Genomic DNA, 27,022 nt, shown 5'->3' with positions numbered 1-27,022 from the left:
CTAAGTAGAAAATTTCGTAACATTTATTCAAAATATAGATGTCCAGATTTCTCCCCCAAAGACTCCAATTCATTATTCTGTATTAGCCACCCTCACCCTCTTCCAGAGATATTATAATGTGCAAGTTTAAAAAATACTATTTTACATGGTACTGTTTGTTCAACTATATATTGTCTATCTTTTTATCATCCACCAACAGTCAGTCCAGTATCATCTGTAATCCCTGAAACCGCTTTCATTGCTCTACTTGCTCTGAACATAATTGAAAGGTCTTCAGTACTCTTCAATACTCTTTGCAATGCTGCACTCACTCAGGACTCCAGGAGCCTTGCAGGTGTTTGGTGTCTGTCCTAGTTTATGTGTCTGAGTCTGCTCTTTACTGGAGAGCGCTCTCTGCAGCTCTTCCCTTTCTTTAGCTATTCCCAGCCCTCTTTATCTTACATCAAAATTACATGCAGGTGTCAGTTCAGAATTTCATTCTGAAGATGCATCAGACCAATGTGTGCCAAACATCCCCATCAGAGTTGTTCCAAGCCCCATGAATATGGCCAGGATTTTTTGTTTGTCGTCTTGCAACAGCGCAGGTCCTATCCAGCTACAACAATCACAGATACATGGAAGCATGTTCACATTGTCCCAAACTTCCCCAGCTGCATCCCAACAGTTTGAATTGGATTAAAAAAGGCTCCTGGAGATTTGCAGGCTTGCTTGTCCTGTGGGTAACTGACATTGATTGCAGTAATGATGTCAAGGATTATTTTCTTTTTCCCAAAAAGACTGAAAGAAGGAGAACCCCAGAAGCCACCCCACAATCAAACACAAGGGACTCAGATGAGAATGGACAATAAGCTTTTATTGTGTCATTGCACTGGAAGGTTGGGGACTGCTTACTGCTACAGCAGAGTGGACTCTATTCTGATCAATACACAAAGAGATCACAGACCCCCTGCCTGAGCAGAAGGGAAGTGGTAGATGAAATGAACTATAGGAACAGCCACTAACCTCCCGCTCATGGTGAGGTAGGACTGACCTGTCTCCTGGAAGCCCATGCCCTGGTAGAGGGCCAGGGCAGAGAACTGCACTGTATTCATGCCAAGGACAACTTCACTGTAGCCCTGGTCCCAGGCAAACTGGAGGACAGTCCTGACCAGGGCTTTTGCTGTCCCCTGACGACGGTGCTCAATATCCACAAAGAGGTGAAGCAGCCGCACCTACTTCTCCCTCAAGGTGGGATCATCAACGGGCAGAGCTCCCACCATGCCCACCACTTTCTCTTCAGCCTCTGCCACCCGGAAGCAGGAGCCTCGCTCACTCAGGTAGGATTTGGTGATGTCGGACATGTCTGTGTGCAGTGTCCTGTCTTCGTATTTCCTCCAGGGATGTTTGGCAAAGAACCACAGGGCAGGGAGGAGGCTGAGGCTGAGGCTGAACACCATGAGGAGCCAGGAGCCAGAGAGCAGGAGTAGTGTGAGGGGACCCCTGGGTAAGAGCACAAGGACTCGGGGCAGCTTCAGGAATTGGAGGAAGGTGGTCAAGGTGTGCTCATTCACCCCCATGGAGAAGAAGCCCATGACACACTTGTGGTTGCTCTCTCGGTATTTGTGGATGTGAAAAGGAGCCATGGGCATACTTCTGTCTCTGAAATCTCAAAGTCCAGAAGGGAGAGCTAGACTCCCCGCACACCTTTACAGCAGTCCTGAGGAAGAGAGAGGAAACCATATGAGTCTCTGCATGCCTTCCAGGCTTCCAGGAACAGGGCAACCTGCTCAAGGGTGTGTCTTTCTGCTTTTGCCCATGAGGAAGCAGGCCTCTGCCACTGGCAGAAGGTAGGGTCAGAAAGACCTGCACTGGAATCTGGTTCTATTCCTTTCTAGCTGTGTGACCTCGGGCATGTTGCATACCCTCTCTGAGCCTCTGTTTCATCTATAGAACAGAGGAGAAGAAAACCTGTCTTCTAGGGTTGTTTTGAAGATTGACTAAAATAACTTTTATAAAGCCTTCATAAATGAACTACTCACTTCTCCTCCCTGTGTTCCCCTTTCCTGGATCTCTCAGGTTCTTGGTGCATTGAGAGCGCACCTACCACAGGCAGGCCACATATCCAACCCTTTGGTCTTTCTCCAAGGACCATACGTTGCAGAAAACCTGTATCCAAACACGAGTTTCCGCAAAGACTCCTTCCCCGTTGATAACAAATGTTTAGGTTGCTGAGGGGAGCATAAGGGCCAAGCACAAAAAACAGCCCAGCCTCCAGATCCCAAGGAAGGTGCAGGCTGAGAGGCCTGTCCTTCCACCCATGTCCCCTCACCTGTCACCACAAAAGCCTTGAGTGTCCAGGGAGCTTCAGCTCTCAGCCACTCACTGGCATCCAGAAGATAGTGTCCATGGCCCAACCATCCCTGGAAAGCAGGCTAGCTGCCCCCTCATTGGTTGGTTCCTGAAGTTTTGGTAATCATAAACCAGGGGATCAAAGAGCTGGGCTGTTACACAGCAGGGAGTGCATTCCTCTATGTGGGCGCAGGGAATGAGCCCGGGGCAGGAGAGCCTGGCAGGCTGAGGGTCTGCAGTGTGCCAGGCCTGGGCTTGGCATGAAGGCACCAGATGTCAGAGGTGTGGCTGCCACCCAGGAGGACACCCCTGATGTGGCTCTGGGAACAGGACAATGGTGGAGATGTCACATCCAGAATAACTGTGTTAGGAGGGTGAACTTGACAGGAGTTTTACATTGCAGGTATCAAAAAGGCACCTAAAATTACCTTAAGTAATAGAGGTGATCTAACGGTGCAGGAAACCACCAACTCTAGGAAGATAATACAGGGTGACCTGAAAGTGGGTTAGACCTGGTGTTTTCCTGTCATTCTGTGGGTAGCATCAGCTTTCTCACAGGACTGGCACCGTATAGGACTTAGGTGTTTGCCAGCCCAATTGAAGCTGTCTGCTTCCTTGCTCACCACCAGTAGAAAGGTGGGGGCTATGCCCCGCAGTCCAGGTGACAGAAGGTTTACATGGGGACTCAGTCACACTTTCTGGGGACTAGATGTACATTTCATAGCAGGTGCCAGGTTATACTAAAGGAGTCCTGGCCCGAGGATACCAGCACCCCATAGAGATGGAGATTCCAGGGAGCTCAGGAACCCAAGAGCTGAGTGACAGTGAGCACTGCCCACAGAGGGGGCGCCCTGCAGTCAGGAGGGAAGGGAAACAGGTGCAGATCAGCAGCCGACAGAGGCCCACCCAGGTGAGCACAGGTGGAGCTGATGGTGAGATAAAGCGTGTGCTGGTTGGGAGGGGAAGGCGGGGCCTGTAGCCGGTTTGGGAATTCCCAAGTTGAGCAAAGGGTGTGCCAAGTCCTCTGGCTGGGCTTGTTAACAAAAGCACCAAGCTCTTAAATTATCTGATAGGGGTATCTTCTCAGCCAATGAGTGGCTATGGCCTGGAGAAGTCTCAAGGGGTCTTGAAAAACTTTGCCTGGGGCAGTCGTTTTACACATTTGAGGGGACAGGAATTGGAGTAACATCATAAATCAACCCATGGAAGATGTACATTGATTCAGCCTAACAAGGTGAGATATCGTGAAGTGGGGTCGGGGGAGGTCGTTATAGGTCACAGGTGGATTCAAAGATTTTCTGATTGGCAATTGGTTGAAAGAGTTCAGCTTTGTCTAAAGACATAAAGTCAGTACAAATGAATGCTTCATTTCAGAGAGAGAAAGAGTCTGCGTCTGCCACGTGATGCTGTCCCAGAGTCAGGGAGGTAAGTCAGACACAGTCCTGGGTCAATTTAAAACCCACTGAAGGAGATTCTGTGGTTTCCAGGGTGTGTGTTAATTTTTGCTTTGCATGGCCGCAGGTGTTGTTCATAATCTGTACCTGATTGTCACAGACTCTGTTCTGAATAATCTAATGATGTGTACTTTAATATTCATGCTGGTCAGTTTGGGGGCCTATACTCCAAAGGTACAGGCTCTCATGAAGTTTCTCCAACTTCCCCTTCCATCATTGGGTCCCCTTGACTAAGAGTGGGTCTGTTCCATTGGTTGGGGTCTCAGGATTGCAGAACTTTAGACAGTCTCACAGCACGGTGCAGGGTGCGTGGCCGGATTTTCCTGAACCCTGAACTCCATGGTTCATAGGATAAGGGAGCTGTGGGCCACCTGAATTCTGCTGAGATTCTTTCCCCAGGTGCAGGTGCGGGTTTGGCCTTGGCCCTTTCTGTTCCTTTCAGAAGCCCACAGAGGGGAGGACAGGACACTTTGTGGTCAGGGACAGAGGCTTCTGTCACTGAGACTTTGTTGTATTCATGGGAAGAGACTATTGTTGCAGTTCGTCTGCCTCTCTGCAGTGCTGATGTGTAGCCCCAGCAATTCCAGTCCACTCTTGGCAGCCAGCCTTGAACATAGAACTGATCAGCCACATGGAAAACCTCAAACAAAGCCTCTAAAATGCAGCCTCTCAAAAATGCTCACCAGAGCTGGGTGTGGTTGCTCACACCTATAATCCCAGCAGGTAGATCACCTGAGGTCAGGAGTTTGAGATCAGCCTGGCCAATGGAGTGAAACCCCGTCTCTACTAAAAATATAAAAATTCACTGGGTGTGGTGATATGCACCTGTTAGTCCCAGCTAGTTGGGAGACTGAGGCAGGAGATTCGTTTCAACCCAGGAGGCAGAGGTTGCAGTTAGCCAAGTTAGCATCACTGCACTCCAGCCTGGGAAGCAGAGTGAGACTCCATCTCAAAACCAAACCAAACAAAACAACGTTCACCAGAGTTTCTTAATCAGACTTGGCGTAGCCAGTGAGCTTCTGCCGCCTGCTGTGACGTGGGTGCTGTTTTTCCCACTAAAAGCTCAGACCTCTGCCTCGGGAGACAGGGCTCAGCTGCAGCTTTACTGAGCTAAATGTGAAGGGCTTCGTGGGCACCTCAGGGGCTCCTTAAACTCGCAGTGGCTTGCAGATTTGTGGACTCACTTTCTACATCAGATCTCCAAAGGTGTCTGCGATCCCAAAAGGTTGGAAACTATTAAATTTGATCACTTCTGAAATGTCTTCCAGTTCAAAAGTCCTCAGTTCCAGTTCATTCTCAATTCTTAAATAAAGGGATGGGTCCTGGAGCCTCCCGGGAAGCCAGCCTGCAACTGAGCACTTGCTGCAGATAATGCCGGAAGTGCAAACCCCAAGATGCGTGTGTCTGGCCTGCATGTGAAGCTTTCATAGTCAGGTCTTGCTTTGCAACAGTGCAGGGTGCCCCCGGAAGCCTATGTGAGGGGCAGGGGGAGAGCAGCAACCCAGCCTGGGGAGCTGCCTTAACCACACCTCACCTCACTTCCTCAGAGCTAAAGGTGTCTTATGGGACATAAGAAGGGAATATGCAGATTTATAAAAATACTAAGCAAGCTGGGTGGTTTTTTATTAAAAGAAAAAAAAATTTCACTCAAGGACCCTGTGTTGGGCTCAGAAGAACTGGTGGTACAACTGAGGAGTCACAGAACACTGCTCTCAGAAACAGTGTTAGGGCAATAAAAAAAAGAAAAAAGACAACAAAGAGGCTTAATTCTCCCTGTTAAAGACAAAGGAAGCGGTGTCCTCTCTCCCTTTTCTTAGAGCATTTTCTTTGGAAAACTTGTCATTGTAAATCCTTCCTCTGCTCCTTTGAGGGGCATGCAAAGCTTTTTGACAGTGAAATAAGGCTCTTCTCAGCTTTGTAACCCAGGACTGTGTTCCTGAGGGACCTGGGAGCCCAGTCTTTGAAATGCCGTCATCAGGGCAGCCAGGGTCCTATCTGCCAGCCTCGGTGGGAGCCTACCATCCACTCTGAGTGGTAAATCTACCTCCTGACATAAAGATAAGAGTTTATTTTCCTTTGTAACAAGGTAATTAGCAAACACAGGCGGTCAGGTAAATTGAGGTTGAATCTCCAATGAAATGGCTGTGACCAAAGGTGCTGTGCAGTCCCCTGACTAAGCATGGCTTTTCTTGAGAACGTGTGCAGTGTGCAGTGGGCTGGACCCACTGGCTAGTTTAGCGATGAGATTTGTCTTTGCAGTGCCTTAGTGGATCATTGCCTGTGACATGCATCTCACTCTGGGTTAATGCCTCTTTGGTAATGAAAGTGTTTTCTTCCTCTTCTACCTCTGCAGAGGCTTGCTGGGATAGATTGATTGTAATTCTATTTCTGCACCGTTAGAGGACAGACTTTGGGGTTAGGCAGCTGGGAAGGAGTTTAGAATCTATGCCTAGGCCTTCCACACTCCTCAGGCACCCAGTTCATCAGTAGAACTTAAACCCAGGACTTCTGGACTCCATACTGACTGGAAAAAAGAATTCATTCTCTTTCATTGCTGACACTCAAGTGTAGCAGTTACACTTTCCCCATCCCACCTTGTACCTCCTTCCACTACAGGGGACCACAAGAGGCCTGGCCCTGCTTGCCCAGTGCACCCCTGAAAAATGAAGACTGGGAGATGAGGATCCTGCCAGGGGCCAGGTGTTGGTCAAGGTGAATGTGAACCTGGAGGAAGAAGATGGAGCTCTCTCGTGATAACCCGATAGGGTCAGGGATGCGGTGGGAGTGCTCAGGAAGCCATGGCTCCCAGCTGGGGCCACGGACCTGCCTCAGCAGCTGGAGTCTGACTTCTTGGGGGTTGTATTTTGACTCCCCCTCCCACACACAGGCTCTTTCCTTTTAGAGGCCAAGGGACAATGGCAGGTTTGCAGTGGCACTGCAAAGGTAGGGTTGGTGGGAGTTCCTGGGGAGCAGGGGCATCAGTCCTGCTGCGGCCCTGGCTACCCCCTTGCCCAGGCTCCATGTACACCCTCAGAGTTCCCCTGGCACAACTTTTCTTCTTTTCATGAGGAACACCCTCACTTCCACCTGGGCCTCTGCCAGGAAGAAGGGTGGGATTTCTGCCGAGGTGTCCCTGTGAGTGACCACCCGCAGCGGGAGGCATCTGCCAGGCCTCTGCACAGGAGCTGACCCTGGCTCTTGTGTGTAAAATGGGGGTAATAACAGTATCTACCTCATAAAGTTGCTGTGAGAATTAAATGGGTTCCTACAAGTGAAAAATACTTAGAACCAGGATACAGGGGCTTGCAAGGGGTGAGCTGGAATAGCCATGGTAAGTAAGGAGAGGGAGGTGAGCTGATGGATATAACATCACCAAGGCAAAAATTCAAAAACAATAACAATAAGCAGCTGGGTGGCTCATGCCTGTAATCCCAGCACTTTGGGAGGTGCAGCAGAAGCATCACTTGAGTCCAGGAGTTTGAGACCAGTCACTGGAGTCCTGCAGTCCAGGAGTTTGAGACCAGTCTGGGCAACATAGTGAGACCTCATCTCTAAAAAAAAAAAAATCACTAAGGCAAGAACCTAGTATACTGTAGGCATTCCATAAGTGTATAATTTTTATTCCAATTATATAAAAATAAAATATATTTGAGTGGAAACAGAACTCTAGAAGGCAATAACAAATAATAGTAACTGGTTATCTTTTAAAATAATATGTGGTAGGACTAGAAGTGTTTTTCATACCATTCTGTGATTTAAACTTTTCTATAATGCACATACATTAGTTTTATAATCAGGCAAGGAAAATCAATGTTTAATGCCGAGAATTTCTGTTAATATTTTTGACATTTCACAAAATATCTTTTGTTGACATTCTACAAATGATACCATCCAATAGTGTCCCAATACTTTCTTCTTGTGAAGAGAGTTTATATATCTGTAAAAATGAAAGACAAATTATGACTTGCTGATAGTCATTCACTAATAATTGCCATTATATAAACATGTGTAAGTGATATCATTCCTCATTCAATCATTGGGTTCATGGTATAACAATGAATAAAATATTCAAAATCGATGGCAATTTATTACTTGGATTCCCTTTAAATTGCTGCTATGGAGGGAACACTCAAGAATATAAAAACCAAATTTCTATCCATTGAAAAAGCACATATCTAGATATTAACTTCATACTAAATTTATTTTACATTTTAAATATACTATGTAAGTTTGATATTTAAAGGAATTAACTTTCTTAATGTGGAGAATACTTATGTCAGCTGAGTTTGTAATTATATGTTACATAAGCCCACACCTCCCAGTTCTTGTATCTATAATTATTTTTAAGTAATTTAAAAAAATTAACTTTCTCAAAAGTTCAAAAAAAAAGGAGCCCTAGTGATCAACAGGCAAACAGCATCAGCATTACTGCTCATCTATCACACTCCTTATAAAAACCTGGACTGGCAAACCTTTTTGACTTCTGTAATATTTGTTATTTGAGGAAGATTTTCCAGAGAAACCTGATGACCTTCTACTTGAGATATCAGGTATTCTTGATTTATTTGTTTTTCTCCCTCTTCAATGTAAACAATTAGAATTGAAGTGTCATTTGCTGAGATACCAAATTTTTTCAGAGCCTCTGAAATCTAAGAGAAAAAAATGGAACAACAAAAAACAAAGCAATTAACCATTGTTTCCTATGTCTGAAACACTTCCTCATCTGCCTTCTTCCTTGGTCAGGCTCTTACTTCTCATGACCTAACAGTTCTCACTGCCTAGGTTTTCACTTCCAATGATTCCTTTCCAACATCCATTGGTACTTCCTCGAAAGCACTCCCTGCTTAAAGGCACACCTTGTTCCTATGGAATCAAGCCCAGCCTTCTTGGCGCTGCATGAAACCACCACCTCCCACTGGTGCCCAGTAGTCCTCCAGCCAGGCGCTTCTGCCTTCGGGCCAGTCTGGCCTTCCTGGGGGGTCCAGTCACATTTCATGCCTTTCTGCCTGTGGCCAAGCTTGGTCCTCTGCTCGCATGTCCCATCTCCCCATGACTTCGCTGCTGAACACGTGCTTCAAGCTCCACAGTTCCGATGCCACTCCCCACTACACCCTCCTCCCTCTGAAATGAATGGCTTCATTGCTGTACCCCTAGATTTGAATTCATTTCCCATTATATCATTTATCTTAGGGCATTTTAACTTCTGTCTTGTTTATCTGCCTCTCCTCAGGAACAAATTTGTTTCTTCTGCCCCTAGAACTGTAATGGAACAGGGAAAAGTTCAACAGATGTTTACTGAATTCAAGAGTTTCCTGAATTATGTCCAGTGATCTTAAGGAAACAGTAATTAGTAAATCTTATTTCAGGTACTGGGCAACTCTATTACCAGGCTGAGATAACTGCATTTTATCAACTTATCAATCATTTGTATTTTAACCTATGCCACAGGTTTCCTAACTTTTCTCTAGATGACATTAGTACCTGGTTATTAATAGCTGCAGTAATGCTCAAACCTCATCAGCATAATTTCATTTTTTTCATGTGCTACATGTGGGATGTCTTTAGCTCCATAACCTGCATTGAAAAAGCATGACTATAAATATTTCCTATGCACTGGGTGTGTGAATGAGGATGTGTTAAAGACTGCTGTAGGTACCAGCTAGTTCCTGGTATATGAAAAGGACATGGATCCCACACTCAAGTTTATGGGAAGAGGAAAAGATGTGTGTGCCAGCACACAAAATATCCATGCCTAATGTTTTATCATTTAGATTTCTGTCAGCTTCTTAAGCAGAAATACTTGAGGGGTTTGCCTGACCCTATATAGTAAGAACAACAGATAAAATTAACCTCACTTGACTAAATTTTTGTTGACTCATATGTAAACTGTCTTAGTAAGAGGCAGTTAAGGTTAAACCTCAACTCTCCGTCCAGAGCTCTCTTCACTATTATTCTGGTTTATTACTAACCACTGGCTTGCAGGAATTTCACCTCCAACCCCACACTGGGGAACACGTATGTTATTATGAAAAGGCCAACAGAAATAGGAAACTCCACATTACATTGTTATTTGGGGAAAGGTTGTAAATAATTTCAGTAGATAGAGTTCTTGTCTTCATTTTTACCAGTTTGTAGAGGTGAACTGCTTTGTTTGCTGCCACAATTATCTGAAGTGGATCTACAATCTACCAGACAGAGCAAAAATAATTAATTACACATGGAGAATCTGCAGTGTGTGAAAACACTTGGCAACTCATGGTAACTCCAGTGTCAAGCTGTTTTACCTCATCACAATTCTTACGGTCTATATTTTCAAAAGTATTATCACAAGGGCCTGGGTAGTCACAGAATTTTAAAGCTGCAAGAAACTTATTTTAAATCACATTAATTGAAGGCTAATATTATGGCCAAGATCATATTCCAAACATTTTACTCGTATTATTTTCGTTAATCCTCAAAACTACCCTATGAAATTGATATCAGTAGTAATAGTAATAGTAGAAGTAGTAGTAGTAGTAATATGTAATTGATGAGTAAATTGAGGCAAAGAATGTCTGGGTTTGAATACCATCTCTGTCACCAATCACCTAGGGAATTTAGACAAGTTCCTTAGCATTTTATTTGTTAGAGACAGATGAAACAGTTCGCTCCATAAGGCTCTTGTGAAGATCCAAGTTGGTATATGTAAAGCAATTGGAACAATGCTAGGAATGCAATGCACAGTATATAAAGGTTGGCTATGTCTTGTTCAAAGTTCTAAGTAGTAGCTCTGGGATTAAGTCCTGGTAACATGATCCCACTTTGTGTGTGTGTGTTTTTTTCTTTTTTTCTTTTTCTTTTTTTTTGAGACAGAGTCTTGCTCTGTCACCCAGGCTGGAGTGCAGTACCTCAATCTTGGCTCACTGCAACCTCCCAGGTTCAAGCGATTCTTGTGCCTCAGCCTCCCGAGTAGCTGGGACTACCAGCACACACCACCACGCCCACCTAATTTTTGTATATTTAGGAGAGACAGGGTTTCACTATGTTGGCCAGGCTAGTCTCAAACTCCTGGCCTCAAGCAATCGCTCACCTTGGCCTCTGTGTGTGCTTTTAACTGCTACACTATGCGTCCTCTGCAGACTCTTGTGAAGAATCCCCATTTTACCGATGAGAAGCTAGAGATCAAGGCATTTCCCATGTTAGAGCCAGACTACAAACTTTCCTATTTCCTATGGCAGGACCTGGCACTTCTGCCTCAATTCACTGTTATAGTCAAGGTTGGCTGCATCTGACTTAGACAAGAATTTTTTCCCTAAAGGTGACAGAATTTTAGGCTACCCTATAACATCATAAAAATTAATGTATACTTAAATGCTCTGTATAACTCATTCATTCTTTTTTTGCTCTTTGAGACAGAGTTTTGCTCTTGTCACCCAAGCTGGAGTGCAATGGTGAGATCTCAACTCACTGGAACCTCCACCCCCTGGGTTCAAGTAATTCTCCTGCCTGAGACTCCCAAAGTAGCTGAGATTACAGGCAACCACCACCACACCCAGCTAATTTTTTTGTATTTTTAGTGAAGACAGGGTTTACCATGTTGGCGAGGCTGGTCTTGAACTCCTGACCTCAGAAGATCCACCCGCCTCAGCCTCCCAAAGTGCTGGGATTACAGGTGAGATCCACCGCACCTAGCTCGCTCATTCATGCTTAAAATTTATATTTACCATTATAGGATTTATCAGTGATCCATCGATGGTCCCTTCCATGGCCTTTCTTCTCAAATCTCTTGCATTTTTGACATCTTTAAATAACAAAAGGGTCACCCTGCATTCGGGAAATAGGTCCAGCTGATGTGTTAACTGCATTTCACAGATAAGCAGGATTCTACTGCACACAAAATGAAAAGACCAAGAGATTTCTTTTGTTTAAAAGTTAACATTAGAACTCATTTCTTAACAAATATACAATAACTTTGACAGTAACATGATTAAAAGTGTTAAACTAGAATCGCCAAAGCCCATTTGGCATCCTCATGAAATGTTGTCTTCCTAACCCTGCTGAGCTGTTTCTACTTCCACTGCCATTCCTGGGGAAAATCCAAGGGGCCTAGCTGGTTGCTGTTTATTCAGATAAAGCAGGCTGAGATGCATGCGTGAAGAGCTGCTTCCCCAGCAGACAAGTAGGAGCAGAATGTTAGGAATTTTTTTTCTCTCTCTCTCTTTTTTTTTTATTAATTGTATTTTAGGTTCTGGGGTACATGTGCAGATCATGCAAGATTGTTGCATACGTACATACATGGCAAGGTGGTTTGCTGCCTTCATCCCCTCATCACCTATATCTGGTATTTCTCCCCCTGTTATCCCTCCCCACCCCTTGCTGTCCCTCCCCTAACCCCTGCAAACTGACTGCGGTGTGTCATCCTTTAACAACCATTAAAACATGTGGTCTTGATGGTGTAAAAATGGCAATAAATAACATTAAGTAAAAACATCTGAATGAAAAACAACACAAACTGTGGCCAAATCGTGAGCTTTTTAGAAAGCTTTTAAACCAGGCGTCCCCAAACTTTTTACACAGGGGGCCAGTTCACTGTCCCTCAGACCGTTGGAGGGCTGCCACATACTGTGCTCCTCTCACTGACCACCAATGAAAGAGGTGCCCCTTCCTGAAGTGCGGCGGGAGGCCGGATAAATGGCCTCAGAGGGCCGCATGCAGCCCGCGGGCCCTAGTTTGGGGACGCCTGTTTTAAACAAATATTAAAAAGAAAACACACCAAAAAGTTAATGTTATCTCTTACTTAGAATTACATTTGACTTTTTTTTGTTTCAAACAGGAAAAAAAAATTGTGAACAATATCCTGGCACACAGTTGAATTATTAGTCATGCTAAGGGGAAAAAAATGGATAAAGATATAATCAGTAGCATCCCATTTATATTAAAATACGTACATTTTTAAAAAACACATGAAGGAAACACACTAAAATATGACCATCTTGGGTAGTGAGATTCCGAGGTGATTTTTATTGTCCTTTATACAAAAGGAAGTATTTTGTTATGCATATTCTGAATTTTTACAGTGAGCATACAAACCTGAGAACACATAATCAGAAAGGAAAAAAATGTGGTTTTAACACTGAGTGGGGAAGAACTCTTAGAAAATCTCAAAATAGTTTGTTCTTGTTTAGTGTAATTCACTCACTCAGGCCAGAAACTTGGAATCATCGTTGAGTATCCAACCTGTCACTTAAATCCTGTATGGAATCCATAAAGTCCTGAATTTTCACCTCCTGAATATACTTTTGATACGTCCACTTCTCTCCCATATGTAGGCTAGGTCACCACCTCTCATCTACAGCGGTGACCTCCTAACTGGTTTCTCACAATTCCTGCCCTCCTATAATCCAGTCTTCCCCCGCAGTTATAGTGATCCTTTCAAAATGTGCATCAGATCTAGTCGTTCTGCTTCTCTTGTGATAAAGCGCCTACTTTGTGTCACGGTGATCCATACGGTAACATCTAGTCCCTGCCTCCCTCTTCTGCTACCGCCGCAATGGCCTTCTCTAAGCTCAAGTCACCAAGTTTTCTCCCCGATTCTGCCCTATCCGACAGGTAGTTCCCGCTCTCACTTCAGCTCCGCCTGACGCACTCCTCCCTCCCTTCAACTCCATTTGGAGTCCGTTTGCTGCAGCGCCCAGAACCCCGGGACTAGCGCTCTTTTTAGTCTGAGGATTAGCTCCCTTTTGGTCTCAATCACAACGTTAAAGGATCGTGCGCCTATCCGCTGTATGTCTCCTCACTGATATTTCTTGAGGGGACAGACTATCATTCTCGTACTGCATTCCTGGAGGCTGGCCTCCTTGGCGCTTGATAAACATCGGCTGAAGAACCTGCAATCATTGTCCCAAGGACGCTATTAAAACTGCCGGGACCCTCCCCGTCCCGAGCCGGCCTGTTAGGGGACAAGGAAAACTCACCATCCGGTCCCCCGCACGTCTCGGAAGATCTCCCGCTCTGAAACAAAACTCATAACTTCCGGAAGCGATGGCCAATCCCGGTCTCCCCGTCTTCGAGCCGGTTTCCGGATAGGCCGGCTCGGGGTTGCCATGTTTTTCCGGGTCCCGGTAGGAGGGGTGCTTCCGCCCCTCGTCCCGCCCATTCTTCGCCTCTCCAGCCTGTCACCTCTACGGACGCGAAGGAGAACGGGAGCCGTATGTCACTTCCGACGAAGGAAATTGAAGACTCTGTGGGCTGGGACCGGAAGCTGAGGTCAGGTTTCGAGTCTCTGCTCTGTTTTAACCTGTGTTGGGCGGTGCGCTGGGCGTCCTCGGTTTCTTCCTGTACAAGGAAAAGTACTGACCAAGATGAGTTCTACATGCATTTTGCTGCTTCAGGTTTCGTAGTTCTTTTTCAGGGCCTTGTCTCCTATGACACTTTGGACTTTTGAGATTGATGCTGGAACAAGCTAAAACTTTAGGAGGTGACTGGGAAGACATGATTATGTTTTGCAGTGTGAGAAGGACATGAGATTTGGGGGTGCAGGAGTGGATGGATACAGTTTGAATATATGTCCCTGCCAAATCTCATGTTGAATTGTGGTCCCCATTGTTGGAGGTGGGACCTGCTGGAAGGTATTTGAGTCATGTAGGTGGATTTCTCATGGTTTGGTGTCCTTGCAATAGTGTGAGTTCTAGGGTGATCTGGTTCTTTAGAAGTGTGTGGCACTCGCCAACACACACTGTCTCTTGCTCCAGTTCTCACCATATGATGTGCCTGCCCTCCCTTCTCCTTCTGCCCATAGAAAAAGCTCCCTGAGGCCTCCCCAGAAGCCAAACAGATGCTGATACTATGCTTCCTGTACAGCCTGCAGAACCATGAGCCCATTTAACCTCTTTTCTATATAAATTACCTAGTCTCAGGTATTTCTTAATAGCAATGCAAGGACAGCCTAATTGGGGGAGTGAGAGAAGAGATGGGGAGGCATGACACACTGGGCTAAAACATGAAGGACATTCAGCCAGGCGCAGTGGCTCTCGCCTGAATCCCAGCACTTTGGGAGGCTAGGCTGGGCAGCTCACTTGATGTCAGGAGTTCAAGACCAGCCTGACCAACATGAAGAAACCGGACCCCCCACCCCGCACCGTCTCTATTAAAAATGCAGAATTAGCCGTGCGTTATGGCACCTGCCTGTAATCCCAGTTACTCAGGAGGCTGAGACAGGAGAATCGCTTGAACCTGGGAGGAAGAGGTTTCAGTGAGCCGAGATTGCGCCATTGCACCCTAGCCTGGACAACAAGAGCGAAACTGTGTCTCAAAACAAACAAAAACATGAAGGACATTCTATTTCTAGGAGAGACGAGAGGCTGTTCTGGTCAGTCTCTCTTTATCACAGGCTGCTATATTCCGAACACATTCCACGGTTATCCTAGAGAACCACAAGTGAGAAAGGATAAAGAACTAAGTTGATCCAAGGCCACCTGGAGAACTGTCCTGCGGTCTGTGCCCTTAATTCAGATTATCCACCCTAGGAAAGCTAGTCCATTTCATATGCCCACCAACCTCTTAGTGTCTGGAGGCAGAGGTTTGTCTTATCAAATCGTCCTAACACTGTGACAGACGCAATGTCAGTGAAACATTGTTAAGCCATAGCCAGAGTGCGTTTTACTAGGCCCCAGAGGACTACTCCACAATTAGCTGATCAGGTCTGCCTGAAAGAGCAGCCTAGTCCCGGATCCAGTGATTCGGGTAGCAAATTGCTAAAGCAGTCAAAAAAAGGGTCCTTAAAGGGGCCCCAATATCTACAGCAAGTGGGCCTCTCCCAGATCTCCCTCTACGTTTCTAGAATACATGAGGTGTTCTCTAGGTACAGCAGCAGCTATTGACAATTGAACACACTTGTCCCAGTTTGGTAAATGGAAGTCTAGAGTAATTCCTTTGTTTAATAGAATCCTCTTGACCAGGTGTGGTGGCTCATGCTTGTAATCCCAGTGCTTTGGGAAGTTGAAATAGGGGGATTGCTTGAGGCCAGTAGTTCAAGACCAGCCTGGGCAAACTAGTGAGACACCCCATCTCTCCTAAATATTAAGAAAAATAGCCAAGTGTGGTGGTGTGCATCTGTAGTCAGAGCTACTTAGGAGTCTGAGGTGTGAGGATCACTTGAGCCCAGGAATTTGAGATTACAGCAAGCTATGATCATGCCACTGCAGTCTGGGCAACAGCATAAAGCCCCATCTCAAAAAAAAAAAATTCTCAAGGGAGTTAAGAGATGTCTGTTGGACTGCCAAGAAAGTGGCAATAAAGGAAGCAGTATCTGCCATGCTCAGGAACAGATTTCTTATCTGTTTTTCCGAAGCACTGACTCCTATGTGTGGTACCAAAAATCTCAAAAAGAACATGAACCAAGGTCACTTATACTTTCTGACAAGTGTCTAGTAAGGCTGGTGTATGACTTCAGGCTATTGGCCCACTGGCATGACTCATTTCCAAGAGTAATATCTAGGGACACCCCAGCATGCCCAGTGTGCAGTATCCCACTGTTCATCAGGTTTTCAAGTACAACACAGATGCAGACTAATCAGGCAGTTACCTGGTCCACCTGCATCCACACCAAGTTCGGTGTTTCTCAAGATGTGTGCAGTGCTGTGTTTCCCTTGGAGTACAGTGCTTAGTATCCATGCTGCCCTAGTCAGATTGAGGTACCACCCCACTAGCAGGCTGTCCTGATGTCCTTTATTCAGTTGCTTCATGAGTTGGCTGTTCCATCATTCAGTTTCTCCTGTGGATGACAGAGTGCATGGAAAACCCATTGTACTGCATGATACTGTGCCTACTGTCATGTTGCTTGGGCAGTCAGGATTTTCCTTGGTCAGACTGAAATCCCATGGGGTATCCAAAAACATGACATAAGTCCTCTCAAGGGCAGCTGTGGTAGTCAGAGCATCCACATGAGTGGCATATAGAGTCCCTTCCAAAGGCAAGCTGTTGCCATAGTCCTTGTCCTCACACATGGGATCGTTTAATAGTCCAGTCACTGTTGCCATTCCCCTGACCAGATGGTTAGGCTGTTGGCAATGGCCTATGAATCAGTAAAAATATGGCAAGATACAGTGATAGCTATAGGGTGATTGCCCCATGGTTGTGGCTTAAATCCTTAGCAGTTAGGGATCATAGCCCCTCTAGTGCCAGTGATGTTCTGTGCCACAAGCAACCAAAACATCAAGCACTCAGTGGTGGGAACCATCGTAACTGACGCCTGAAATGGCCCAAAGGGTCACACCAACAAGCAGATAAGCACCAGACACAGATAAGCACTGTGGGTCACTGAGTTCATCCACAAACTTCCTGGTGTCAACAGCTTAATTTTTCCCCTAAAGGAACCTGGAAATACTGTCATGTGGCCTTCAGTATCCAAGAACTCCAAAGAAGTCAGAATTTTTGCCTTTCCCCATTTTATCTTTTTTTTTTTTTTTTTTTTTTTTTTTTTTTTTTTTTTTTTTTTTTTTTGAGACAGGCTCTTTCTCCATTGCCCAGGTTGCAGGTAGGAGTACAGCCTCAGCCTCCCAGGTTCAGACAATCCTCCAGCCTCAGCCTCTCACACAGCTGGGACTGCAGAAGCCCACCACGACACCTGGCTAGTTTTTAAATTTTTTGTAGAGACGAGGTCTAACTTTATTGCTTTCGCTGGTCTCTTAAGTGCTGGGCTCAAGGGATCCTCCTAACTTGGCCCCACAAAGCACTAGGATTTTACTGCATTTGACCCCATTTTATTTTGGCAGGAGTATAGAGCCATTGGCCTCTGGTGGGGATCAGAGACCTTGGCCCCATTCCTAACTGTGCCATTCAGCCCAGGACATTTGGGTTTGCAGTGTCGCTTTATCAGATATATTCATCAGCCAGGCTGTATGGATGTGTATATGTCAAATGAATCTATACTTATAAAAATATACAGCATATTGCATATCAATTATTTCTCTAAGGCTGTTTAAGAAACACAAGACACTACATCTTTGTACTGGAACCACTAAAATTAAAAAAAAACTGACAACACTAAGTACTGGTGAGGATGTGAGCAACTGGGGCTCTCATACATTATTCCTGAGGATGCATGTTTAAAAATCGGGCAGTCATAATCTTTTAATTGTTCAGCCATGTGTATGACAGCTGGAAGTACCAGATCTCCCAATGATTTGACAATGAAGTCCTACAAATCCTTCTACCTTTTAAGCATATAGAAATGTCAGTTACATCCGACATAACAATTGATCAAGAATTACAAGTTTCATTTTTTAAACTGGTATATGTAGTACAGACATTTTGCAAAAGTTTGCCAGTTCCTTATAAAATTAAATATACACTTAACCCACAAGAGCATTCCCAGTACAAGGAAATAAAAAGAATTCACTCCAAAAACTGTATGCAAATGTTTATGGCAGCTTTGTTCTAAATTCAAGTATTGGTAAATAACCCAAATATCCTTCACCTGGTAGATGGAAAACAAATTGTGGTATACCCACAGCATACTCAGCAACAAAAGGGAATGAACTGTTGATCCACTCAGTAACATGGATGAATCTCTTTTTTTTTTGAGATGGAGTTTCGCTCTTGTTACCCAGGCTGGAGTGCAATGGCGCAATCTTGGCTCACCACAACGTCCGCCTCCTGGGTTCAAGCAATTCTCCTGCCTCAGCCTCCTGGGTAGCTAGGAATACAGGCACGTGCCACCATGCCCAGTTAATTTTTTGTATTTTTAGTAGAGACGGGGTTTCACCATGTTGACCAGGATGGTCTCGATCTCTTGACGTTGTGATCCACCCACCTCGGCCTCCCAAAGTGCTGGGATTACAGGCTTGAGCCACTGCGCGCAGCTATGGATGAATCTCAAAAGTATTATGCCACACTCGAAAGGCTACTTACTCTATTATTCCACTTATACAACATTCTAGAAAAGGCAAAACTACAGGGACAGAAAATAGGTCAGCATTTGCCAAAGTCTGGGGTTGGTGGGAATAGATTGCTACAAAATGCCATGAGGGAATTTTAGGGGTTGGTTGAACTATTGTATATTTTGATTGTGGTAGTGGTGGTGATGGTAGAAACTATGCATTTGTCAGCGGGGTGTGGTGGCTCTCGCCTGAAATTTCCACTTTGGGAGGCTGAGGCAGGCGGATCACGAAGTCTGGAGTTCGAGACCAGCCTGGCCAATATGGTGAAACCCCGTCTCTAGTAAAAATACAAAAATTACCCGGGCATGGTGGCCCATGCCTATAGTCTCAGCTGTTTGGGAGGCTGAGGCAAAAGAATTGCTTGAACCTGGGAGGCAGAGGTTCCAGTGAGCTGAGATTGTGCTACTGCACTCCAGCCTGGGAAACAGAGTGAGATTTCTTAAAAAAAAAAAAAACAAAACAAAAAAACTATGCATTTGTCAGACTCATAGACTGTACAATAAAAGATGAATTTTACTATTTAAGTCATCTCAGATAAAAATGATCCTTTATGGCTTGTAAGGGTTATGTATCATAAAATTAGTTGAAAAGATCTAATTTGACAAAGTTTTAAATGAGAGCTTTCAAAAGGATATCATCTTTATTTTCCTTTGCAATATGTTGACTTGCATAAATATGCATAGCTATTACCATGTGTTAAAAGGAACCTAATCTTGGAAGTGTTATCTGAACAAATGGGTCAGGTAAGATACCCAGACCCCAAACACGATTCCCATGTCTTGTGAAAATAACCTCAAAAATGAAATTGTTATGTTGGGTGTAACTGACATTTCTATATTCGTAAAAGGTGTAAGTATTTGTAGGACTTCAATGTCAAACCAGTGGGTGATCTGTTACTTCCAGCTGTCATACACATGGCTGAACAATTAAAAGCTTATGAATGCCAGATTTTTAAAGAAATATCTGTGTGTCTTAGCCTAGGTCCTCTAGAAAGCAGAGCCCAAGGCAAGGATTAAAGCACTGGTATTTTGTATGGGATATGTGAGAACAGAGAGGTGGGGGTGAGGAAAAAGGTAAGTGAAGGAAGGAATGATGCATAGCAATGTGATGTGATACATTATCTCGCCACAGCCTTCACAGTGAGCCCAAAGACACATGTGTTGTTTGCCAAGTGCATTTACTTAGCCAACCACATTTTCCCAACAACCTGTGCATCTTCTCTGGAAGACATGCAAGGCAAAACCATGGCTGAGAGGAGTCCACAGTGGGGAGACAGGAGGGGCGTTTGCCTGCCAGGCTCCCTCCTCTCCTCTGCATTTCACTGATCAAGGCCCTCCAGAGGGAGCTGACTCCTCCATACTTCTGGATCATCACCTCACCTGCCAGCAGAAGCTCGAGGGATTGATGGGATTGATGGAATCTGAGACAGTGCTCCAGAATTGGTGTTTCATAAAGGATGAGATATAAATGAAACAAATGCTAAATAATGACACAAGGTACCTTGCTGAGAGGAGAATCATCCATCTGGAAGGGCAGGGTGTTTGTGATAATGTAGGGTGGGAGAGAAGGCTTTACTGAGGAGATGGGCTTAATAATGGTCTCACAGAGACCACAGGAGAGAAATTACAGCCAAGAGAACAACCCGAAAGACAAAGGACACGATGCCATAGCGCAAATAATACAGCATACTCAGGAAATGGCTGGCATCCTGAGATACGGAGTGGAATACTGTACAGGGCTTTGTAAAGTCAGCTTGGAGTCAGATCACAGAAAGCCTTGACAAGGAGCTGAAAATGGGTTCTAAAGACCAGAAGCTCTTCAAGATTTCCTAGAGGGGAAAACACAAATCAGCTTGTTTTCAGGACATATTTCTGGGGCAGTTGTTAGCATTACATTGGAAAGGCAGTTCTGACAGGATTCTAGAAAGTGCCTCCCTTCCATAGTAGAAGTGTTTGTGGTGAACAAAAATTAATATTTCAATGATGGTAACCCACGGAATGGAGAAAAATAAATGTGTGCAGAAGGAGGAACGTAAACAAAAACCAAGCTGACTAACCACCTTATTACAACTCCACCATGGCAAGACTAGAGCGTCCATCATCAACTTTTAGTGCCTCAGTGTTAAGTGTGGACAGATGAGTAGTAAACTTGGTCATCAGGTATTGCAAGAACATGTCCAAGAGCAGAGACAGAGGTATAAACACACAGGAGAAGGAGAAGAAAGAAAACAGTTGATTCAGGGAAATGTAAAAATAATTGACATTAGAGAGATACACATAATGAATTCACTTTTCTAATAGCATTTTTTCCAGAAAAAAAAATGAGCTAGCTCTCAGAAATTAAAATCATAGGGCAGATAAAAATATATAGCAGAAAATTTAGATAGCCAACAGAAAGGTAGAAAATGAAGCTGAAAAAATCCTCCTAATATTTTAAAAAAGGCAAAAGGTTAAAAATGGAAAATAAGAGAAAAACTTAGAGGTACATTTCAGAAAATCCCACAGTCAGCTGATAAAACACCCCCCTCAAAAAAAGTGATAAAATCAAAATATCCCAGAACTGAAGCATATAAGCTGCGAGATGTAAAAAGCTCACTAAGTATTTAGCATTATGAATTAAAAAGCACCCACACTGGCCAGGTGTGTGGCTCATGCCTGTGATCCCAGCAGTTTGGGAGGATGAGGCAGACTGATCACTTAAAGTCAGGAAATTGAGATTAGCCTGGCCAACAGGGTGAAGCCTCATCTCTACTTTAAAAATACAAAAATTAGCCAGGCCTGGTGGCACGTGACTGTAGTCCCAGCAACTCAGGAGGCTGAGGCAGGAGAATTACTTGAACCCAGGAGGCAGAGGTTGCAGTGAGCTGAGATTGCACCACTGCATTCTAGCCTGGGCGACAGAGCAAGACTGCATCTCAAATTAAAAAAAAAAAAAAAAAAAGAATCTGTAAATGCCCCTCTAACAGTGGCTATCATCTATTGTCCCAACCATCAAAATGGAGACTCCCGAATAGTCAAAGGAAATCAACCTGCCAACCTGCCAGCCAAGAAAGCCGTAGAAACATTGGACTTGGAGGCTTTCTTAACCCCACTAATACCTCATGTCGATCTGACCAAGTTCCAACCTTGCCAAAGGAGATTTAAAGTGAGCCAAGGAATGGCTCATCCAGCTGGAAATGTAATCCAGAATACATCATATTGGTTTGCAGTGCCCTCCTGAAAGACATAGTGAGCCAGTTCCATCCAAGCATCTATTATGGAAGAGATGCAACCCTTCAATGCCTACATGAGTACTTGATTGGCCGAGACATGTAACGGGTCATCCAAAATGTGATCCATCAATGCATGCTTCATGCACTAAAACTGGACCCTGCCCCCTTTGGGGGTAAAACATTGAGGGGACTCTCCATGCAAGAATTGGCAAGTTAATTTCACCATAATGCCACAGGCACCTGGAGGCTACCATGCATCTTTTTGTGCAAAAACCATCTTTTCGTTTTTTTGTAGACACATTTACAGGATGGGTAGAGGTATACCCTATCCAAACAGAAAGGGCAGTCGAAGTGACCCACGCCTTACTAAAGAGATAATTCCCCAGTATGAACTCCCTTTGATGAGTCAGAGTGACAATGCTGTGGTGTTCGTCTCTCTGGTAGTACAGGAAGTGTCTCAAGTTCTAGACATTGAATGGAAACTTCACGCAGCACAGCCACAGCCCACTGGAAAGACTAAAACAACGAATCAAACTATTTAAAGAACAACTAGACCAGGTGTGGTGGCTGATGCTTGTAATCCCAGTACTTTGGGAGGCCAAGGCTGGCAGATTATTTGAGGCCAGCCTGGCCAACATGGCAAAACCCCATCGCTACTAAAAATACAAAAAAAGTAACAGTGTGGAGGTGTGTGCCTGTGGTCTCAGCTGCTTGGGAGGCTGAGGCATAAGAATCGCTTGAATGTGGGAGGTGGAGATTGCAGTAAGCAAGGATCATGCTACTATACTCCAGCCTGGGCGACAGAACAAGATTCTTGTCTCAAAAAAAGAACAACTGCTGCTAAAATGTGCCAGAAAATTAATCTAATTTGGGACAAAGTACTACCTTCTCTCCTGCTGAGGATTTGGGTCATACCCTGAAACAAGCTCCAGTTGAGCCCTTTAGAAATAATATATGAGAGACCTTTTTCTTACCCACCTTGAGGCTAAGATCAGGCTATAAAATCTTAGAAAGGGAAGGAGCTATTAGACATTATTTAAAATTGCTAAATGAAATACTGACTTCTCTTCATCAGTTTGCTTCTTCCTCAGGACGTGCCACTTCATCCCTTACAGGCTGAAGACCAAGTCCTACTTAAAACCTGGAGGGTGACTGGACTGGATCACCAACTAGTCCCTCAAAGGGTAAGACTCTATGAGGTCCTCCTGACCATGCATTCATCTATTAGGCGGGAGCTGAACCATGGGTGCATTATACCTGGATAAAAATCACCCCTCCTCAGCCCAACCTATCAGATTAATTAACAGACCTGAATGGATATGTGAACCAACTGAAAACCTGAAGCTGCTTTTTAAGAAAATATCCAGAGACAAGTCATGCCTTCTGTCATTTAATTATGTGATTCCTGCTAAGCACCACAGTAATATATGGCTTGTAGTGTCTGCTGAAACCAATCTTTCCCTACAACGGGCACATTATGCAAATCACCTACAGAAGCTCACTGAGTTTGAGAGCTGTTACCTATCTCTAGCACTTCTGTATTACCTTGTTAAGTCTTGCCCTTACAAGGAAATGACTGGGTACATTAACAAACTTTTATGAAAAACTATTCCAAAGAAAATCAGGTCATCAGGTCTCTGGTGTGCTAACATGAGGGAATGTAAGGCTATGGCCTGGCATTAATAGAACACTTCACAACCCAGGTCACAGAAAATCTTTTACTATAAATCAGACTGTTCAACAAACTTCTGAATACACTACTCCTCTTATGAAAGAGTTTCCCTCTGTCCTGTCACCAGGCTGGAGTGCATCTCAGCTCACTGCAACCTCCGCCTCCTGGGTTCAAGTGATTCTCCTGCCTCAGCCTCCCGCGTAGCTGGGAGTACAGGCATGCCTCATCATACCCAGCGAATTTTTCTATTTTTAATAAAGATGGGGTTTCAACATGTTGACAAGGATGGTCTCCATCTCTTGCTCTTGTGATCAGCCTGCCTCAGCCTCCCAAAATGCTGGGATTACAGGCATGAGCCACGATATCTGGTTAATTTTGATACCTCTTTATGACTTAACAATTCAAAGGATGTATGGTTTTTATCAACTGTCTCCAAAATAATCTCTTGTCATGCAGGGAGTACAGTTCTTTTCATTCACACACAAGTTCAGTAGTTGTTTCCCTAACTGCAAAGGCAATGTCATTTAGTTGAGTATCTGGGATAGTGTCATAGTCTTAAGATTTGTTTTCTAAAGTTGATACTGTGGGTTATTTTTGTGATCAGCCTGATGTTTGGAATCTTTTTTCCTCAAAATAAGTCCTTATTAAACCAGGACTTTGGAGGGAACAAAAAAGCTTCAGAAATGAAGACTAAACTAAAAAGGACACAAGAATGAACAGGCTCGGCATGGTGGCCCACACCCGTAATCTTAGTACTTTGGGAGGCCAAGACAGGTGGATCAGTTGAGGCCAGGAGTTCTCAAGACCAGCTTGGCCAAGCTGGCGAAACCCCGTCTCTACTAAAAATACAAAAGTTAAACAGGCATGGGGCTGTGCACCTGTAATCCCAGCTATTCTGGAGGCTGAGGCACAAGAATCACTTGAACCCAGGAGATGGAGTTTGCTGTGAGCTGAGGTTGCACCAGTGCAAATCCAGCCTGGGCAGCAGAGTTGAGACTCAAAGGAAAAAAAAAGAATGAATGAACATAGTATATAAAACCTTTTTAAAAAGAAAAAATTTTTAAAAATCAAAAAGAAGTTAATAAAAAGGATTCTAGAGAAATGGCAAATATAAAAGATAGGCAAAAAAGGACGGTTCTGAAAAGAGTAATGGAAACACACATAGAAATGTGGTTTACATAAAAGTGACATTTCAAACCAATGGGGCAGATTATTCAGTAAATTGTAATTCATACATGTTGGGGTGAAAATAAATAAATAAATTCTCTGGAAGAATCCTGAAAGTGGCAAAAGTAGATGCCTCTAAGGGAGGAGGTAGGTGGTGACTGGGAAACTTGGGGAAAGGGTGAATTTCCATTGTCACCATTTTATATCTTTCCAGTGTTCTGTCATGTGTATTGATTACCTTTGAAGTCTAAAATGCCTGAGTTTAAATCCCAGCTATTGCTAGCACTTGCTAGCCAGCTCTTAATCTTGGACAAATTCTTAAGACTCTCTACCTCCTTATCTGTGAAATGGGTGAATAACTTAGCCAGGTGCTGCCTGGCACAGAATAAACTCTTAATAAATCTAGAATGCTAGTGGAAACACCCAAATGTCTAGTAACGGATGAATGGATAAGCCAATGTGATGTAGTCATACAATGGGAATATTATGCCACATGAAAAAGAATAAAGTTCAGACACACACTACAGCATAGATAAACCTTTAAAACATAGTGCTAAATGACTAAGCAAAGCAAGCAATAACACAGGGAATGGGGCATGCTAGGGTTTGAATATGCTCTTTTGTTGCTCTAATTCTATGCCTCTGTGCATTAATATTTGGATGCATGCAATGCCAGCATGGAAATTGGTCTTCACACTTATTGCAGTTTTCCAGAAACACTCACAAACCGATCAATGTAACAGACATTCCATTTATTAGTGGGCATATATGTGAAAAAGCAGTGTAGAAAATAGGCTAATATTAGAAAATGGCTAAATCCTTAATAGCTTCAAGTGTGGTATATATAATGGACGCTGTCAATGTGCATAACTCAAACCTGGGTACCTGGTCAACATAATGCTTGGGAAACATTAAAATTGAGATAATTGTAAAAAAAAATAAAAATAGAAAATAAAATAAAACATGTTACTGAATGCAAGAACCCAGATACCAAAAGTCACATATCATATGATTCCATTTATATGAAATGTCCAGAAAAGGGTAAATCCAGAGATTGGTGGTTGCCTGGGGCCAGAGGGAGGAGGGAATGAGGAGTGACTGCTAATCGGTAGAGGGATTTTTTTTTTTTTTTTTTTTTTTTGCAGGCGATGATGAAAATGTAATGGCTGAGATAGTTGTAATGATTGTACAACCTTGTGACATGCCAAATGCCCCTGAACTGTACAATTTTCTGTTTGATTTTTGTTTTTTATTTTGAGACTGAGTCTTGCTCTGTTACCCAGGCTGGAGTGCGGTGGCGCCGTCTCGGATCACTGCAACCTCCCCCTCAGGGGTTCAAGCGATTCTCGTGCCTCAGCCTCCTGAGTACAGGCGCCCGCCACCACGCCCGGCTACTTTTTTATTTTAGTAAAGGCGTGGTTTCACCACATTGGCCAGGCTGGTCTCGAACTCTTGAGCTTAAATGATCCGCCCGCCTCAGCCTCCCAAAGTGCTGGGATTTCAGGTCGCTCTTGGCCCATTCGTATGATTTTGAACAGTGAATTTCTATTAGGTGAATTATGTATCACAAACTAATTTTTAAAAAGTAAAGTACTGATTTTCTCACGGTGACCGTCCACTGGCCTCATCTTCCCTTCCCCACCCGTTCCTCTCCTGCCCTCTCCTACCACCCCAACCCTTTCTGGTTATCGCTGTGCCTCGAGGCGGGGTCCCCTCCCCGCAAGGAGCAACTCGGCTCAGTTGGGCGCCTGCGTCTTGCAGCTTTTGGAGGGCGACCCAGGGCGCATGCGCGCCCACCGCTCAGTCTGTGAAAATGGACGCTCCAAGCCGTTTTTTGTGGTGTACTTCAGTTAATGGTGATTGCTGAGAAGGTTGCACGTGCTGGAATGGATGGAGGAGGACCTGGAGGACCTCTGAATATTTAAATACCTCCGGAAGCTTCAGTTCATCTGCTTGTGATGCCTGCAGACGCTCGCAAACACTGAGGACTTCGGAGACCCACAGGCCTTACCTGCTTGCATGCAGTGTGACCCAAGCCCATTGCTGAACCTCACTAGGAAGGTGGCACAGTGTTACTGGTCTTGTGTGTTGTGAAGGTGAACTGAAGTAGTGCATCTCGCTGGCCTGTGCGTAGGTGTTGAGTCAATGGTGATTTATACGCCAGGGTCTTTTCTGGGTCAGCCTCAAGCTGCTGCAGTTCACTCGACTAGGCCCCAGGTTATCAGCTGCACCTAGAACTGTGAGCCCTTGTGGTAGGCGTTCCCCTGGTGAT

At 44.4% G+C, this 27,022-nt stretch overlaps 2 protein-coding genes and 1 pseudogene across 18 annotated transcripts in view; 1 reads left to right on the top strand and 2 right to left on the bottom strand.

Annotated features, from left to right (window-relative positions):
* Positions 1 to 27,022, top strand: part of ALMS1 (ALMS1 centrosome and basal body associated protein) — a 345,038-nt gene that overhangs the window by 276,050 nt on the left and 41,966 nt on the right. For 13 of the 16 annotated variants that reach the window (XR_012517383.1, XR_012517382.1, XR_012517374.1 and 10 more), the window contains one exon: positions 200 to 23,095. The gene's annotated coding sequence lies outside the window, so the exon portion shown is untranslated. The remainder of the gene's footprint in view (positions 1 to 199; positions 23,096 to 27,022) is intronic. The other 3 variants (XR_012517378.1, XR_012517375.1, XR_012517381.1) reach the window with 3 other exon arrangements.
* On the bottom strand, positions 935 to 1,628 carry LOC101053388 (N-acetyltransferase 8-like; annotated as a pseudogene).
* LOC101031534 (EKC/KEOPS complex subunit TPRKB) lies at positions 7,633 to 13,917 on the bottom strand. Of its 2 annotated transcripts, XM_039461560.2 has the most exons (5): positions 13,736 to 13,917; positions 11,486 to 11,648; positions 9,845 to 9,967; positions 8,255 to 8,431; positions 7,633 to 7,719 (listed from the first exon to the last, which is right to left on the bottom strand). In XM_039461560.2, exons 1-5 carry the CDS (start codon positions 13,915 to 13,917, stop codon positions 7,633 to 7,635), a joined length of 732 nt encoding a protein of 243 aa, XP_039317494.2. The 2 variants fall into 2 exon arrangements, with proteins under 2 accessions (XP_039317494.2, XP_074254407.1); XM_074398306.1 differs by lacking the exon at positions 9,845 to 9,967.

The sequence above is a fragment of the Saimiri boliviensis genome, chromosome 1 (genome assembly GCF_048565385.1).
Source record: "Saimiri boliviensis isolate mSaiBol1 chromosome 1, mSaiBol1.pri, whole genome shotgun sequence".
Classification (NCBI taxonomy): domain Eukaryota; kingdom Metazoa; phylum Chordata; class Mammalia; order Primates; family Cebidae; genus Saimiri; species Saimiri boliviensis.
Note: the sequence above shows the minus strand (reverse complement) of the source record. Positions and strands in the feature narration are given on the sequence as shown.